At 41.2% G+C, this 14,767-nt stretch overlaps 1 protein-coding gene across 7 annotated transcripts in view; it reads left to right on the top strand.

The window, feature by feature from the left end:
* Cep128 (centrosomal protein 128) overlaps positions 1–14,767 on the top strand; it is a 378,006-nt gene that overhangs the window by 60,310 nt on the left and 302,929 nt on the right. For all 7 annotated transcript variants that reach the window (XM_056985589.2, XM_056985588.2, XM_056985587.2 and 4 more), the window contains exon 10: positions 4,421–4,537. In XM_056985589.2, coding sequence (XP_056841569.1) covers positions 4,421–4,537 — 117 coding nt within the window. The remainder of the gene's footprint in view (positions 1–4,420; positions 4,538–14,767) is intronic.

Raw genomic sequence — 14,767 nt, 5'->3', positions numbered from 1 at the left:
TTGACACCTAGCTCAGTGTCAGCAGAGTGTAGACATGTATTATGTGGTTTTAATGTATCCAGTTCTTTTTATAAATCCTAGAATGGAGCCTATCACTTCATAGGACTTCTGAAGCTTTGCCATGTTTAAGGTTTTTAAAAATTGTAGTGAAAATGAACATCTAGAAAGGTCCATGTGCCATTGTATGTTTTGACGAATTACCACAGCTAAGTGTAATTACCACGGCAAGCGCTCTACCATTGAGCTAAATCCCCAACCCCTATTGTTACTTTCTTGTACATGTGCGTGCATTTTTGTTGGTACATACATAACATGGAGTGCATTTATTAGGTGCTTTCAAGTTTAGTAGACACCAGTAAATCGATTTCTGCGATGGTGGCGCTAACTTGTCTATCCCCACCATGGTTTGGGAAATTGTGTGGCTCTTCATGCTTCCCAGCTCAGGGTCTATAAGCAGGCGCTATGACAGGAGTCTTTTTGTCTTTCTGTGGCTTGCTTTTGCGTTTTCATTATCTTGTTTTTGAATGTTTGTGGACTCTTGGAGATTTTTGCTAATGAAATATCATATCGTATGTTTTGCTCAACTTTCTGTTGAGTTAAACTTGTTTTGTTATTTTGTGGATCTGAACCTGACTGGAGTTTACTGTTTTTTGGTTTTACTGGCATCCATTAAGCCCAGTCATCCTTTTATTTCCCCCCAGGCCTCCCCTGCCCATAGTTTCACCTAATTTTTTTTGTGTGGGTTTTGGGGGAGTTAGAATTCAGATCCTCATGTTTGAATGCTTAGTAAGTTCTCAGTCCCACCAACTTCTTTCCCCAGCTCCTAAAATCAGGTTGTACTACATTCAGATATCTAAGGTATTCTGCTGAGCTCGTCATACCTGAGGGAGCCATGGTCATGTCCCTTTATGCCATGACACTGTTCTTTTTGAAAGCATTGCATAGTTGTTGGTTTGAATTTGGAACGTTGGTAGTGCACATTTTCTTAAGTTTCTTCTATGGGGTAAGATATCTAAGCAGTTGTCATTTCATTTGAATTATACCACAAAGCAGTCAATTCTCCAAATATTGTCTTCTGCATAGTCTAGGGCTTTATTGCATACCAAAGTGTAAGGGTCCAATGATTTACTAGAGCGAGTGGAGGACCATTTAAGTAAGCCCGCACTCTCATATCATCACTGCCCTGGATCAGGAAGTCAGTCCAGCCCAGTTACAGCTGGTGTCACCCCCTCCATTAAGGCAGAGCCCACCTTTAATGAGAAAGTTTGAGATGTCTGATTGTGTTCTTACCTGACAGCTCTTATCAAGTTATATCACCATAGTTGGTTTCTGTGCTGTGCTGGTAAGTAAGGTTTTCTGGTATGTAAGGGCTTGAATAAGGGTTTCACTAACTTCATTTGGTATGCAGTGCTGATTAAAAGTAGCAGTCTTAATCAAAGTTTAAAGCAACATTATTGAATTTTAGCAGGTCTTCTGAAGGCCACGTGATGTTTGTATAAAGCTTAATTTAGGTTTTTGTGACTCATTTATTCCAGCCAAAGTTGACATTTACAATATAGAACTGTTTGACATATTGTGCTGTATCTGTGAATTCAGGATGGCATGCTGTCAGAGAAGATGCAGTTTTGTTCCACGAGTGTTAAACCTCACACAAGCTGCAGCTGTTCTCCCCTCTAGAGTTAAGTTAAACAGAACCGCCAGCGCCATGCAGGTTCACCGTGCGGAATTTCAATGTTGAATACCTACATGAGAGAAGATAAACGAGAGCCTCCGACGCCCACCAGGTTCACTTTCTGGTGGTGCTCGTTTTTAGTCACATTTATTATACGTTATTCCAAGGCTGCAATTATTTTTCATGCATTTCCACAGTAAATAAGATATATCTTGAAAGTTTATGGGACACATTTTTCTTTGAGAGACAAAAAAGTATTGGTTGTTGTTACGCATGCCAAAAGAAGACTTGTTAATTCCCGGGGAATCATAGGTTTTTTGGTTTGATTCAAACTGTGCTTTGGAAAGAGTAGTCATTATTGATAGCATGAGATCATGGTGACTGGTAATAGTTAGTTGAGATAATCCAAATTGCATTTCCCTCGTAGGGGAAATTGCAGTTCATTAGTTGTCTGTATTTCACCTTGTTGAGTATGATTGGAGTACATAGTATGATTATTTATGGAGAGCATTTCAATTTACTTTAGTTTTCTGTCCTTGTGTCCCTGTTAAAACTGAAAATGTAAACATAGATCTAGCTGTTTCTGATAGCAGTTGTCATTGGTGAAATTCCAAGAATTTAGTATATGCTGCATGGAATAGAACATAGGTGTTGCATAGATTACAACAACAGAACAAATAACAAGTATTAATTTAAGAGATGTTTTATTTTGATTTTGCAACAGCCACAAACATCATGACCAAAAGCGATTTAGAGAAAGAAAAGGTTTATTTGGCTTACACTTCCAGGTCATAGTTCATCATTAAGGAAAGTCAGAGCAAGACCTGGAACAGACTCTTGAAGCAAAAGTTTGGAAGAATGGATTCCCAGGCTCATGATTAGCTAGCTTTTTCTACAGCTCACTCAGGATTATCTGCATAGACAATGGGACTACTCACAGTGGGCTTGGCCCTCTTGCTTCAATTAACAACACTACAACTCCCACAGACCAGTTTGATTGGGAAATTCCTCAATGGATGCTTTCCTCTCAGATGACTCTAGGCTGTGTCAAGTAGACAATTAAAACCCTTCCCTTCTCTTTTAGACTTTTGAGGCTTATGCTGGTCTCAAACTGTGTAGCCTAGGGTTGTCCTTGAACTCATGGCTCCCCTACCTTTATTTTCCAAGCACTGGAGTTATAGGCATGCACCACCAAACCTGGCTTTATATGTCTTTTTAAGTGACAGGTTTACTGAGCTATGATTTTTCATCACATTAATCTACTCTAATGTGTAATTTAGTGCTTTGCTGTAAATTTACTGAGCTGTGTGACTGTTCCACAGCCCAGTTCAGTTTAGAACATTCCTATCACTTTAGCAAAGTTCCCCATGTGTTCTTAAAAAGATTCCCCCCTCTCTGTTTCTGTCTCTGTCTGCCTGTCTGTCTCTCTCTCTCTGTCTCTGTCTGTCTCTCTCTTTCTCTGTCTCTGTCTTTTTCTGTCTTTCTCTGTCTCTGCTTCTTTTTCTCTCTCTGAATATATACACCAAAGTGTGCATGTAAGTCAGCGGTTCTCAACCTTCCTTATGCTATGACCCTTTAATACAGTTCCTCATGTTGTGGTGACTCACACATAACATTATTTTGTTGCTTCTTCATAACTGTGATTTTGCTACTGTTATGAATCGTGGTGTAAATATTTGTCTTTTCTGATGGTCATTGGTGACCCCTGTGAAAGGCTCATTTCAATCCCAAAGAGGTCACACTTCACAGGTCAGAAACACTGATGTAGGGGTTCAGAGGACAACCTCAGGTGTCATTTATTACCTTCTACCTTGCATGAGACAGGGTCTGGTCTTTGTCGGGTTAGCTGGCCTTTGAGCTTCTGGGAATTCTCCTGTATCTTTCTCATTTTGCTAGAGATCTAGGGTTACACATGCTTGCCACTCAGCTGCTTCCTGACTGTTTTGGGGATCTGAACTCAGGTTCTTGCAGTTGCAAGCACTTTACATACTGAGCCATCTCTCTAGCCCTGGGAGCAGACCACTCTTGATTTCACATGAAACACGAAACTAGCCAAACATGTCTTAAATAATAGAGCTTTATTTATTCTTTTAAATGAATATGACATATTTTATGTTTCATAGATATATATGTCGCCAGTGTAAATTTTTTTTGGAGATATACAATGACATGTATAAAATTCATTTGAATTTGCATAATAGTTTAATAAGGAAGACCTTGTGTCAGAAAGAATTTGTCTTTAGTGTTTCTTTTCAACTTTCATTTTTTAGTAAATGGCAGTTGGAACCCTTGACAAGATCACACGGAACCCCTTGGACGAGGTTCTGTGCACTCACAACAGGGTCTTCCAGACCATCAGGCTCGTGGCTGGAAAGATATAAGGACCTGGGGGCTAACAGTTCAGCACCAATAAGATCAAGGCACAGCTTGTTGGCACAGCTGCTGCTTCACTTCCCATCACCAGAGGGCACTCTCTTCCAGTTAGTGCATGTTCAGTGCTGAGCAATCACTGTGTTGTACTTTGACAATTTGAGTCCTGCTGTTGGGGTCGAGGTATGGATATTTGAAAGTGATGATTGCTTTGTTTTGTAACTTTGAGTTAGCTGTTTGGCCATGCGCTCTAAATGGTGTCATTAGAGAGGGGTCTGTGAACAAGTCAGTGCCTTAGGCACCGTGTTTCAGGACAGCATGCGGTCCCCTCCTCTCCTGCTAGCTCCCTAATGCCACTTGTTCTCTGTTCATCTTGAGGTTTCAGATCGAGTGGAGCGGCGGCTTCAGGAAATAGAAAGAGAGATGCGCTTTGAAAGAGAGCTGGTGGAGAGACGCCATGATCAGCTGGGACTCGTGTCCTTGAAGCTTCAGGAGGTTTGTGCCAAGTGCTTTCCTAGGGTTTGGGTCGTTATTTCATCATCACTACAGTGGTTATAGCTCTGGGCTGGGATACAGCTCAGTTGGCAGAAAACCACATGAGCTGGGTGTGCTGGTGCCCAGCTGGGATCCAAGCTCCTGCAGGGTGGGGTCAGAAGATAAGAAATAGCCACAATTCTGGAGGTTGCGCATGCTATGTACAACCAACCCACAGGTATACACTTCATCCCAAAAGAGAAGCACGGCATCTGGTTGTAGTTCAGAATGTAGACCGAGGCATCCTGTAGTTTGTATGCCCTTGCCTTTTTTTTCTTCAATAAATTCTTCTATGGGAATAATAATCTCTACCCAATCACCTGGGTGAGAGGATGAGTGACGTAATGCTGGTGTCTCAGATGTGCTCAACAGAGTAATTATAAAGCTAAAGAGTACTTACTCTGCTTGTTTTGGGGGCATGGACCAGACACCAGGCAGCACCATATCGATGCTCATTTTGTAATAAAGTTTCATTGGATCACATCCTTTCCTGCTCCTTCAAATCCCATCCTTGGATGCTTGTGTAGCACAGCGGCCGATCTGAGACGTTCTGACGGAAAGTGCCCTGCTCATGGTATTGCCAGTCTGGGCCTCACAGAAGTTTACCCTCCTATGAATTAATTTGTCATCAAACAGTTCAGAAGCTGCATATTTCTCTCTAAGCTTCCTCCCCTTTTGTACTGAGATGTTAGATGTATGATGTTAGGAGTAGAACAAAGGATTTCTGTGGAACCGTGTCCCCTCGGCATTGGTGTTTTACAGGCCCGGCTTTGCCATCTTTTCTAATATACCTAAAGTGTGCAGTGTTTTATTCCAAAATGGCTTTGAGGCGACAGCAGGTGTAATGCTGTCATCTGCGGCTGTGCTAGAACACCACCATAAGCAACTTGAGGAGGAAATGCTGTTTTAGCTTACACTTCCACATCACAGGCCATCACAGAGGGTGGGGTAGGAACCTGCAGACGGGAGCTGATGCAGAGCCTGTGGAAGAGCAAGGCTTGCCATGCCCCTCATGGTTTACTTAGCTTGTATTTTTCTAGCACCTATGAATGCAAGCCTGGGTGTGGCACCACCCACAGTAGGCTGGGTCCTCTCACATCACTAATCAAGAAAATGTGCTACAGACAAATCTTAGGGAGACAGGTCTTTCACTTGAGAGTCCTTTCTCTCCAGTCACTCTTATGTCAGGTTCACAAAAACCAGCCAGGACAAATGTAAATATATTTACATTAAAGGGCCTTAAAGAGTAGTTCATATTGTTTAGACTCGAAGAATGCTGCAAACACAGTCTGAAGTAGGATGGGAAATGACACCTATCTAGAGACAGGGTTAGACACTTCTGTGGTAATTTAAGATGTGTCCTTTCTCTGGCAGCAGCACTAATTTGTTCCTGGCTCCTACGTCACCATTCACAGGTATAGCTGAAACAATAGGGTGTAAGCCACTCAGAGCAGAATGAACTAGTTCACCATGTGCATGTTTCAGGCTCTGAAGTTCAGACCACCTGTACCCAAAGGGAAGCCTAGAAACTTCAGTCAGACTGCTCCTGTCAGAATTGCCATCAATAAGTAGCACCATTTACACCTGCATTTTAGGTATATAAAAGATAGCTGTCAAGCCACCGGAGCCAGCATTGAGCCTAGTGTGTGTCAGTCATGTGTTCAAGTGGTTCCCTTTGTGATCCTGGAAGCTGGTTAATCTTTCTGGCTAGGATATTGAAAGCTTAGTTTTCTTTGGTGGTAGCTGGTTAACGAGTGTGCACTTGAGCCAGATGCGCCCTTCCTAGCCTTTGGCGCGCCCTTCCTAGCCTTTGGCACGCCTTCCAGTCCTCCCGCATCTGGGCTTGCTAACAACTTCTGCTCCTCTTGTCCACACTCCATCGTTGGTGTAGGTACTTTGTGAGTAACTTCCCCCGAGCTTTCTCCTATAATTACAGTGGGGTGCTTAGCACCACTCAGTCCGATGACTGAATTGGTGGCTTCATGCTTATTTGCTAGTCACGCTCTTCTTTGACCAAGAGTGAAACTCAGGCCACAGGGTGTTGACTTCTGTAGAGTGCTTTAGTTCTCATCAGTGATGGCTCTGTAGGATTCTAGTAGGGTGTCTTATAGGGCGCCCTTGAGTTAGAGGTTTTTGGGTTCTTGGCAGGGAACTCAGAAAACTGGTTTTGTGTCTTTTCAGAGTGCCACATAAGAAGTGATGTGCTGTAAAACTGAGCATTTGACTGTGCTTGCCTGCCAGCCCACTTCACTCCAGCACTGCTATTATTCTGCCTTAATCGTGTTTTATGAGGAGACTTGAAAAGATCCCAGTTTTCAAATCTCTTTTTACCTATTAATTTGGGTGGATGTTGTTGATTTTTCTGGGAAACCATTATTACTGTGGGTGATGCCAACTAGTGATCAAAAGCAACAGCTGACCCACTGATTCCCTTTATATGCATGCGGCATGGATTTTCTTTACCCCTCGTCTGTCTGTCTGTCTGTCTGTTCGCCCTCACTATCTGTCCATCTGTCTATCTTAGGAAAGATTCTTATTTTATTACTTTGAATACATTTCCTCCCTGTCACCAAGAATTATTTTATTGACATTTCTTTTTCAGTACTTTATATATCTATAAAGTATAAAAATTGAGAAAAGCAAAGACTCAAAAACAAATCAGGATTTTTGTTTTTCAAGTTTGAAAATGCTCTTCCCTAAATTTCTCCAAAGTATATGTAGTTACAGATTGCTGACAGCTATCAAGTGTGCTACCTTTTTCACATATTAGTAGACACTCTCAGTTCAAACCAGGGAAAATGATTCCACCATGAAAGGGCAGTGTAAACTGAAGGGAGACAGTTGTCTTGCTTAAAAAAAAAAATTCCATTTCTTCATTTCACACAGGAGGCATGCCCCTGTTACTTGGTGGTTACTTGGAGGATACTTGGTTTGAATAATTAAATAGAGTAAGTGGGTAGCCCCCCTTTTAAATCTTGATTTTTATACATTTATTCTGAAAGCAAATTGCATCTGGTGAGCATAAGAATAGTACTGAACTGACAATTGTTCTTTTTTGCAAGAGAAAATTAGAGAAAATTTCCACACTTATTTTCCTCTCTCTGCAGAATGCACACAATTACAAAGAAAGGGGAGAGGAAGATTGCTTCCCACTCCAGTTCTCCAGAAGCCAAAGCCCGAGCGTGTGCACTGCGATTGTTAGTTAGCTCAGAACTGGAGCTGAGCTGTGGTTTGCTTTGCATCCCTGACAATAGAGAGATCACTGTTGATAAGAAACCTTTAATTTCGTACTTTGTCACTTTAATGTAAGCAGTGACCTATACGTTCTTAAAAGGTGCTTGTGGCTTATAAACAGGGCAGAGGGATCTGGAAAATATTAATTTGGGCTTTTTCCTTTTTCAAGTTAAATGGCTTAGAGTGTTCCAGAAAGGTCATGTTTAAGGAGAGAGCTTTGCTCTCTTCTTTATATTGGAAATGCTTATGGAAATTCCTATATTAAATGCTAATAGCCCCGGGGTGTTTGTGTCTGGTTTTGGTGGGAGTTAAAGTCAGGTGGGAAAGAGGGACTGGGCATTTTAACCATTACATTGTCTGACATTTTTAAAATGTGTGTCTCAAAGAGTGAAGGATTATGAGTTCTAAAATTGTTGAGGAATTAGGAAGAGTTACTAAAAACATCCTAGGTGTTGGAGGTCGACAGCCATTTTCAGCTGGAGCTTGAGTGGCAGGTCCAACACACCGGGTGGTTTGAGGGACCTTTGCCTCTTTCCATGTAATGAAAAGCAGCCTTAAGCACTGGAAAGTAGTGGACGCAAAGTCAGTCTTCTTATTTAGCGTTAGTTCCTATGGAATGATTTACCCTTTCTGTTGCCAGCAGCTCTGGGGTTCCATTCCCTGTTTCAACATGGCCACTCCTACTGTTACAGGTGGACTGCAGGCTTTCTCATGGGAGGAAGGATGGTCGCAGGCTTTGGATCCTGTGTCAGTATCTCAGAAGAAGTCTTGCTGGGGGTGGGGGGTGCTGTTGATTATAATTAGTGAGGTCATCCCTCCATATGTCCTTTAAGTTCTTTGACAGTATCAGTCACTTTTGTTGCTGTGATTAAAATACCATGGCCCAAAGTGACTGATGGAAGAAAAGTTTATTTGGGCGAATGTTTTCAGAGGGGTCCATGATGGCAGAGATGGGGTGGCAGCAGCTGCCTGGGGAAGCAGAGCCAGCAAACTGCAAGTGAGGCGAGGCTTTGAGAAAACCACTTCATCCTGGAGACAAAGGAGGCCTTGCTAAACAGTGTGAGCTATTTCTGTATTAGCGAGTTCTCCTTAGTGAGTTCGAGCAGGTTTTCACATACGTTCTGGCTGGGTGTTTGTACTTACGTGGATCTCTTGTTTATTTTACCCTTGTAATCTTATTTTGTTATTTGAGTTTGCTGAAAGTTTTAAAGTGCAGAAAGAATCAGAGTTGTTTTTCTTTGACTGTCAGTTGCCTGGCATGCTGTTTGAGCACTTGGTCCTTCCACTCAAATCTGAGCACCAAGTGTGTGCATCATGTATCAGTTTCCCTGCATCTGTCTGCGCCCTGGGTATCTCACTGTGGATCTGCCTGCCTGTTGCCATCTGGAACCATTCTGTCTGAATCATCATACCTCTCTCACTGTGATAAGGAAAATGCTGGTGAAAATCCTACATCATGTTCCATGAAAACCTGTGAGAGATTGGTCATAATTGCATCAAATATGTAGACTCATTTGAATGGAAGGTCTTTTGTACCATTTTTAATAACGTTTTATAAAAGTTGTTTGAGGGTCTTATGCACCTTAAAATTATTCCTTAGGATTACCTTAGGATTTTTTTCTTTTTTTTTTTTTTTTTTTTTTTTTGTTTTCTTTTTTTTTTTTTTTATTAACTTGAGTATTTCTTATATACATTTCGAGTGTTATTCCCTTTCCCGGTTTCCGGGCAAACATCCCCCTCCCCCCTCCCCTTCCTTATGGGTGTTCCCCTCCCAACCCTCCCACCATTGCCGCCCTCCCCCCATAGACTAGTTCACTGGGGGTTCAGTCTTAGCAGGACCCAGGGCTTCCCCTTCCACTGGTGCTCTTACTAGGATATTCATTGCTGCCTATGGGGTCAGAGTCCAGGGTCAGTCCATGTATAGTCTTTAGGTAGTGGCTTAGTCCCTGGAAGCTCTGGTTGCTTGGCATTGTTGTACTTTTGGGGTCTCGAGCCCCTTCAAGCTCTTCCAGTTCTTTCTCTGATTCCTTCAATAGGGGACCTATTCTCAGTTCAGTGGTTTGCTGCTGGCATTCGCCTCTGTATTTGCTGTATTGGATTTTTTTCTTAGTGGGGTTGGGATTCTTTCTTTCATTGCATCTGACTGGTTATTAATAGTGTATAGAAGAATACTGGCTTCCAGTTGACTTTTATTTTCAGTAGTCTTAGAGGCACAAAGGACTTGTTTTTGATTATTCTTTTATTTTCCCCAACTCCAAAATTGGTCTCATTCCAATGGAACCTGAAGGTGAGTGTGGAATAAAATCACAGACAGCATGGGTTGTGGCCTTAGTCTTCCTTGATGTGTTTCTTTTCTTTCTTTCTTTTTTTTTTTTTTTTTTTTTGGTTCTTTTTTTCGGAGCTGGGGACCGAACCCAGGGCCTTTCGCTTCCTAGGCAAGCGCTCTACCACTGAGCTAAATCCCCAACCCCCTTGATGTGTTTCTAAGTGTATCCTTCTGCGATACCTGCTCCTAGGTTTGAAACAACCATTGATCACAGAAACATTTCTTTTTGTTCTATTTGACAAAAGAACTTTTTGTGTTTATTTTTTATTTTTATTTAAAATCATTATGAGAGATTTTAACCCTTAACTCTCTGTGTTTTATGGCATTTACATGTGATTATTCTTAATGTTGTTCATATAGTGGTTGTTGAGCTTGACTTACATACCTGAGCCATTGCTAATGATATGCTGTTTTTAATGCATTAGTGATTTAATTTACTAGTGTTTTCTCTAGCATTTTTATATTTACATTGACTACTGCGACCGTTCTATAGCATTTCTTCATGCTGCCTTCTCTGATTTTAAGATGCAAGGTTATTTGCATGCTTATCACCCTGCAGAGAACTCAGCTTCAAGTGGATGGATCAAAGACCTCAACATAAGGCCAGGTACACTGAACCTGATAGAAGAGAAAATGGGGAATAGTCTTGAACTCATTGGCACAGGAAAAACACTTTCTGAGCAGAATGTGGATGGCACAGACACTCAGACTAACAAGTAATAAATAGGACTGCAAGAAACTGAAAAGCTTCTGCATGGCAAAAGTCACACCATTTGGGCAAAGCGTCAGGTTACAGAATGGGAAAAGGGTTTTTACCAACTACATATCCTATAAAGGACTAATATTTAAATTATATAAAGAACTCAACAAGTGCACATCAAGATGACAAACAACTCAATTGAAAAATGGGGTCAAGGTCTAAACAGAGTTTTCAAAAGAGGAAACACAAATGGTTGAGAAGCACTTAAAGAAATGACACTATTTTTAGTCATCAGGGAAGTGCAAACCAAAACTACGTTGAGATTTCATCTCCGATTAGCCAGAATGGCTAAGATCAGTAAAAAGTGACATCTCGTGATGGCAAGACTATGGTGTATGGGGAATACTTGCCTGTTTCTGAAGGGAGTGCAAACAACCACTATGAGGTCAGTGGAGCTCCTCAGGAAGCTGGGTAGGTTTACTTCAAGGTCAGCCATACCACTCTTGGGCAAATATTGAAAGGATGTTTGATTCCACTACAGAGACACTTGCTCAACCTTGTTATTGGCTGATCTATTCCTAATACCTAGAGATTTAAAATAGACTAGATGTCAGTTAGTGGATAAATGGGTAAGGAAATGTACATTTACACAGTAGCATGCTCAGCCACTAAAAAGTGAAATAAAAATCACAGGGAAATGAATGGAGTTAGAAAAAAAAAAACCATCCTGAGTAAGGTAACTACCTAAAAAGACAAATCTAGTTGGTGTTCGCTTAGATATGAATGTTAGATGTAAAGTCTTTGATGTGTATAAGCACATAAATTAGGCCTGGAGTACATGACTAGAGGGAGGTGTAGGTCTCCCTAGAAAGAGGAAATAGAATAAATCATTATGAATGGACAAGGGTGGGTGGTGGTACAGGCCATAGGGCTGGGATCAAACAGAGTGGGGGAAATGGGATGGGACAGCTAAAACTAAGGGCCATTTGAAGAGTCGTATGGAAAACTAGTACGGTAGAAGCTTCATATATACATATATTTACACACACACACACACACACACACACACACACACACACACACACACACACACACTATGAAACAGATCCAAATAATGAGAGAGGTAGAGCCCCGACTTGATATCTCTTATCACCAAATGAAACATCCAGGGCTGGGAATGGGTTGCATCCAATTGAGTTGTTGGCCAAAGGGGCCTCCTGGAAACCCTCAAACAATCCAGACTACTGCTCTTCACAAACTGAGAAGGCTCTGTTGCTGAAGACAACACCTACATGACTGAACACCAAGTGTTTGAGCTGGTGCCTACCTTGAGGCCTCACCCCTCCTAACTCGTGTTCACAGTAATGGGAGGTCCACTGAACTCTGAAAAGAGAAAAGTAAACTACAAAATTTACATCTACAGTGGTGGCCTGTAAGACATGCCCATGTTCTAGTGGTGCAAAGCTTGTTAGAGTAAGCAACCAATATGTGGTTCCATCCTGAGATGGAACCCATACCCAATGCTGCTCAGGTGACCAAGAGCCTGAGACTGTATGGGAACACCTGACGCTACTGTTCTGCTGAAGGAGTGCAGCAACAAAACTATTCCTTAAAATTATCTGCTGTACTCACAGGTCAGTGCCTTGCTCACCCATCATCAGAGAAGCTTCTTCCTGCAGTAGATGGGGGCAAATACAGAGACTCACAGCGGGGCAGTGTGCAGAGAGTAGAGACCTTGGGATACTCAGTCCTACACGGGATGTCTGCATCAAGTCCTTCCCCTCAGGGCTCATAGAACTCTGCAGGAGAGGAGGTGGAAAGACTGTGAGAGTCAGAAGGGAAGGACAACACAAGAAAACAAGGCCATCTACACACCACTGCACTGAAGCATACATGAACTCACAGAGGCTGGCAGCATGCCAACTGGGTCAGAGCTGAGAGGGGAGGAGAACACGAGCCCCCATCCCGACCCTAGACGTTACTTCCAATTGATAACTACTCCGGAGCAAAGGAAAAATTCATTCTGTCCAGTGGATCCTCCTGGGAATACAAACCATTCTTGAGGGCAGGCTCCATGCCCAGCAGTGGAGCAACACAAAACAAACCCAGTGGCAGGTTTTGGAGGTTTTTGTCTCATAGTACTTTTTTGGATTTTCTTTTTTACCTTTAGGTCTTTTGCATATAAATTATTGTTTCCAGTTTTGTGTTTTTATTATCTGTCTATATGTTTCTTGTGTTTTTTTCTTTGGCTTTTTTCTTCTGTTTTTACTTTATTTTATTATTATTTACATGTCTGTTTTTTAATAAGAGAAAGAAAAGAAGGGTGGGTTTGGGTGGACAGGCATGTGGAGAGGATGTGGAAGGAATTAAGGGAGGGAAGACTGTAATTAGAGTATATTCTATGAAACAATGTATTTTCAGTTTAAAAAACAAAAAGAAAAGCAGCAAGGTTATGTTAATCTTAAAGAGAGCCAGGATAGGTTTCATCGTCACTTTCCTACTTCGCTTTGTTTGAGAGGGAGAACCATTTGCTGACTGTTAGTAAGAATTCGAGCATGACGTCGTCCGTTTCTGCTGTTGATTTGATAGCTGCAGACTTGGTTTATACAGCTTACTGATTCATAACGCACTTATAATCCTTCATATGACTAGATAGAGCTCTCCCCGTTTCCTGTGCTTTATCAGAAATATGAATATATTATTAGTTCCCTTTTTGAGTGATTTTGTCTATTGTTTCTATATCTGCACTATGACCTTTTCTATTTTAAATATATTATTCCATTTTATTTTCTAGATGTGCACATTAAATATGTTTTTTAAATCAATACTTTAAATTTATTACCAAACTATGTTTTGATGTGCTGTTGTTCTCTTCGGATACTGTCTTTCTAAATCCATTATAGTGGCAGGTGCAATTTTCTGTATGTCCTTTTGGAATTTTTAGCAACTCTTTATATGTATGTGTATATGTATATGTATATGTAAAAATATACATTATATTATATTTTTTCTCCCCTCTTACTCTGTAGATCAGGCTGGCCTCACAGAGATCCACCTGCCTCTGCCTCCTGAGTACTGAAATTAAAGGCATGTGCTACCATTGCTCATCTATAGTTTTTAGACCTTGCTTTTAAAAAAAGTATTTTTAATTTTTTTGAAATTTATTGATACTTATAATTGGACCTATTTCCATGGTGTTTTGGACTAAAAAAAAAAAAAACCCAAAAAACAAAACAAAAAAACCATCACCTGATTTTCTCCCTTCCGGGTCCAACATTTTATATATGAAACATAGGTGACACAGATACTTATGTCTCATTTGTCAAGTTTGTTCTTTTCTTCTGTATTCCTATTTAATATGTAAGGCTCAATTTCTCACTGTGATTTTTGTCAGTTTTGCCTTTTCTACTTGGTGTTTGTGGTTCCTTGAATATTTTAATCTCCAGGTCAGTTGTTTTTAAAAACTTACATAATGGTAAGTGTCATTATAGCTATGGTTGTTGTTTTTGGACAGAGTCTCACTGTGTAGTCCTGTCTGGTCTGGAACTCCCTATGTAGACCAGCCCGGCCTTGAACTCACAGAGAGCTGTCTCGTTGTAGTTATACCTCTGGAGTGAATGCTAGGATTAAAGACATACACCATCACGCCTGGCTTAGAGTGAGTTTCTGTTAAAGTGTCTGTATTTATTTTAGTCCTTCCTCTCACTTTCCTCAGAAAGTCTTAAACAAAGCAGTCTCATTAGGTATGTTTAGTGTTATTGCTGTGTTGGAAACACCGTCATCTGCCTTCTTTCTCTCCTGTTGCTCTTTTTTTTTTTTAAATTTATTTAATACTTAATAATAATTCTTTGGTTTCCGGGCAAACATGCCCCTCCCCCCTCCCCTTCCTTATGGGTGTTCCCCTCCCAACCCTCCCCCCATTGCCGCCCTC

Source organism: Rattus norvegicus, chromosome 6 (assembly GCF_036323735.1).
Source record: "Rattus norvegicus strain BN/NHsdMcwi chromosome 6, GRCr8, whole genome shotgun sequence".
Lineage (NCBI taxonomy): Eukaryota > Metazoa > Chordata > Mammalia > Rodentia > Muridae > Rattus > Rattus norvegicus.
Note: the sequence above shows the minus strand (reverse complement) of the source record. Positions and strands in the feature narration are given on the sequence as shown.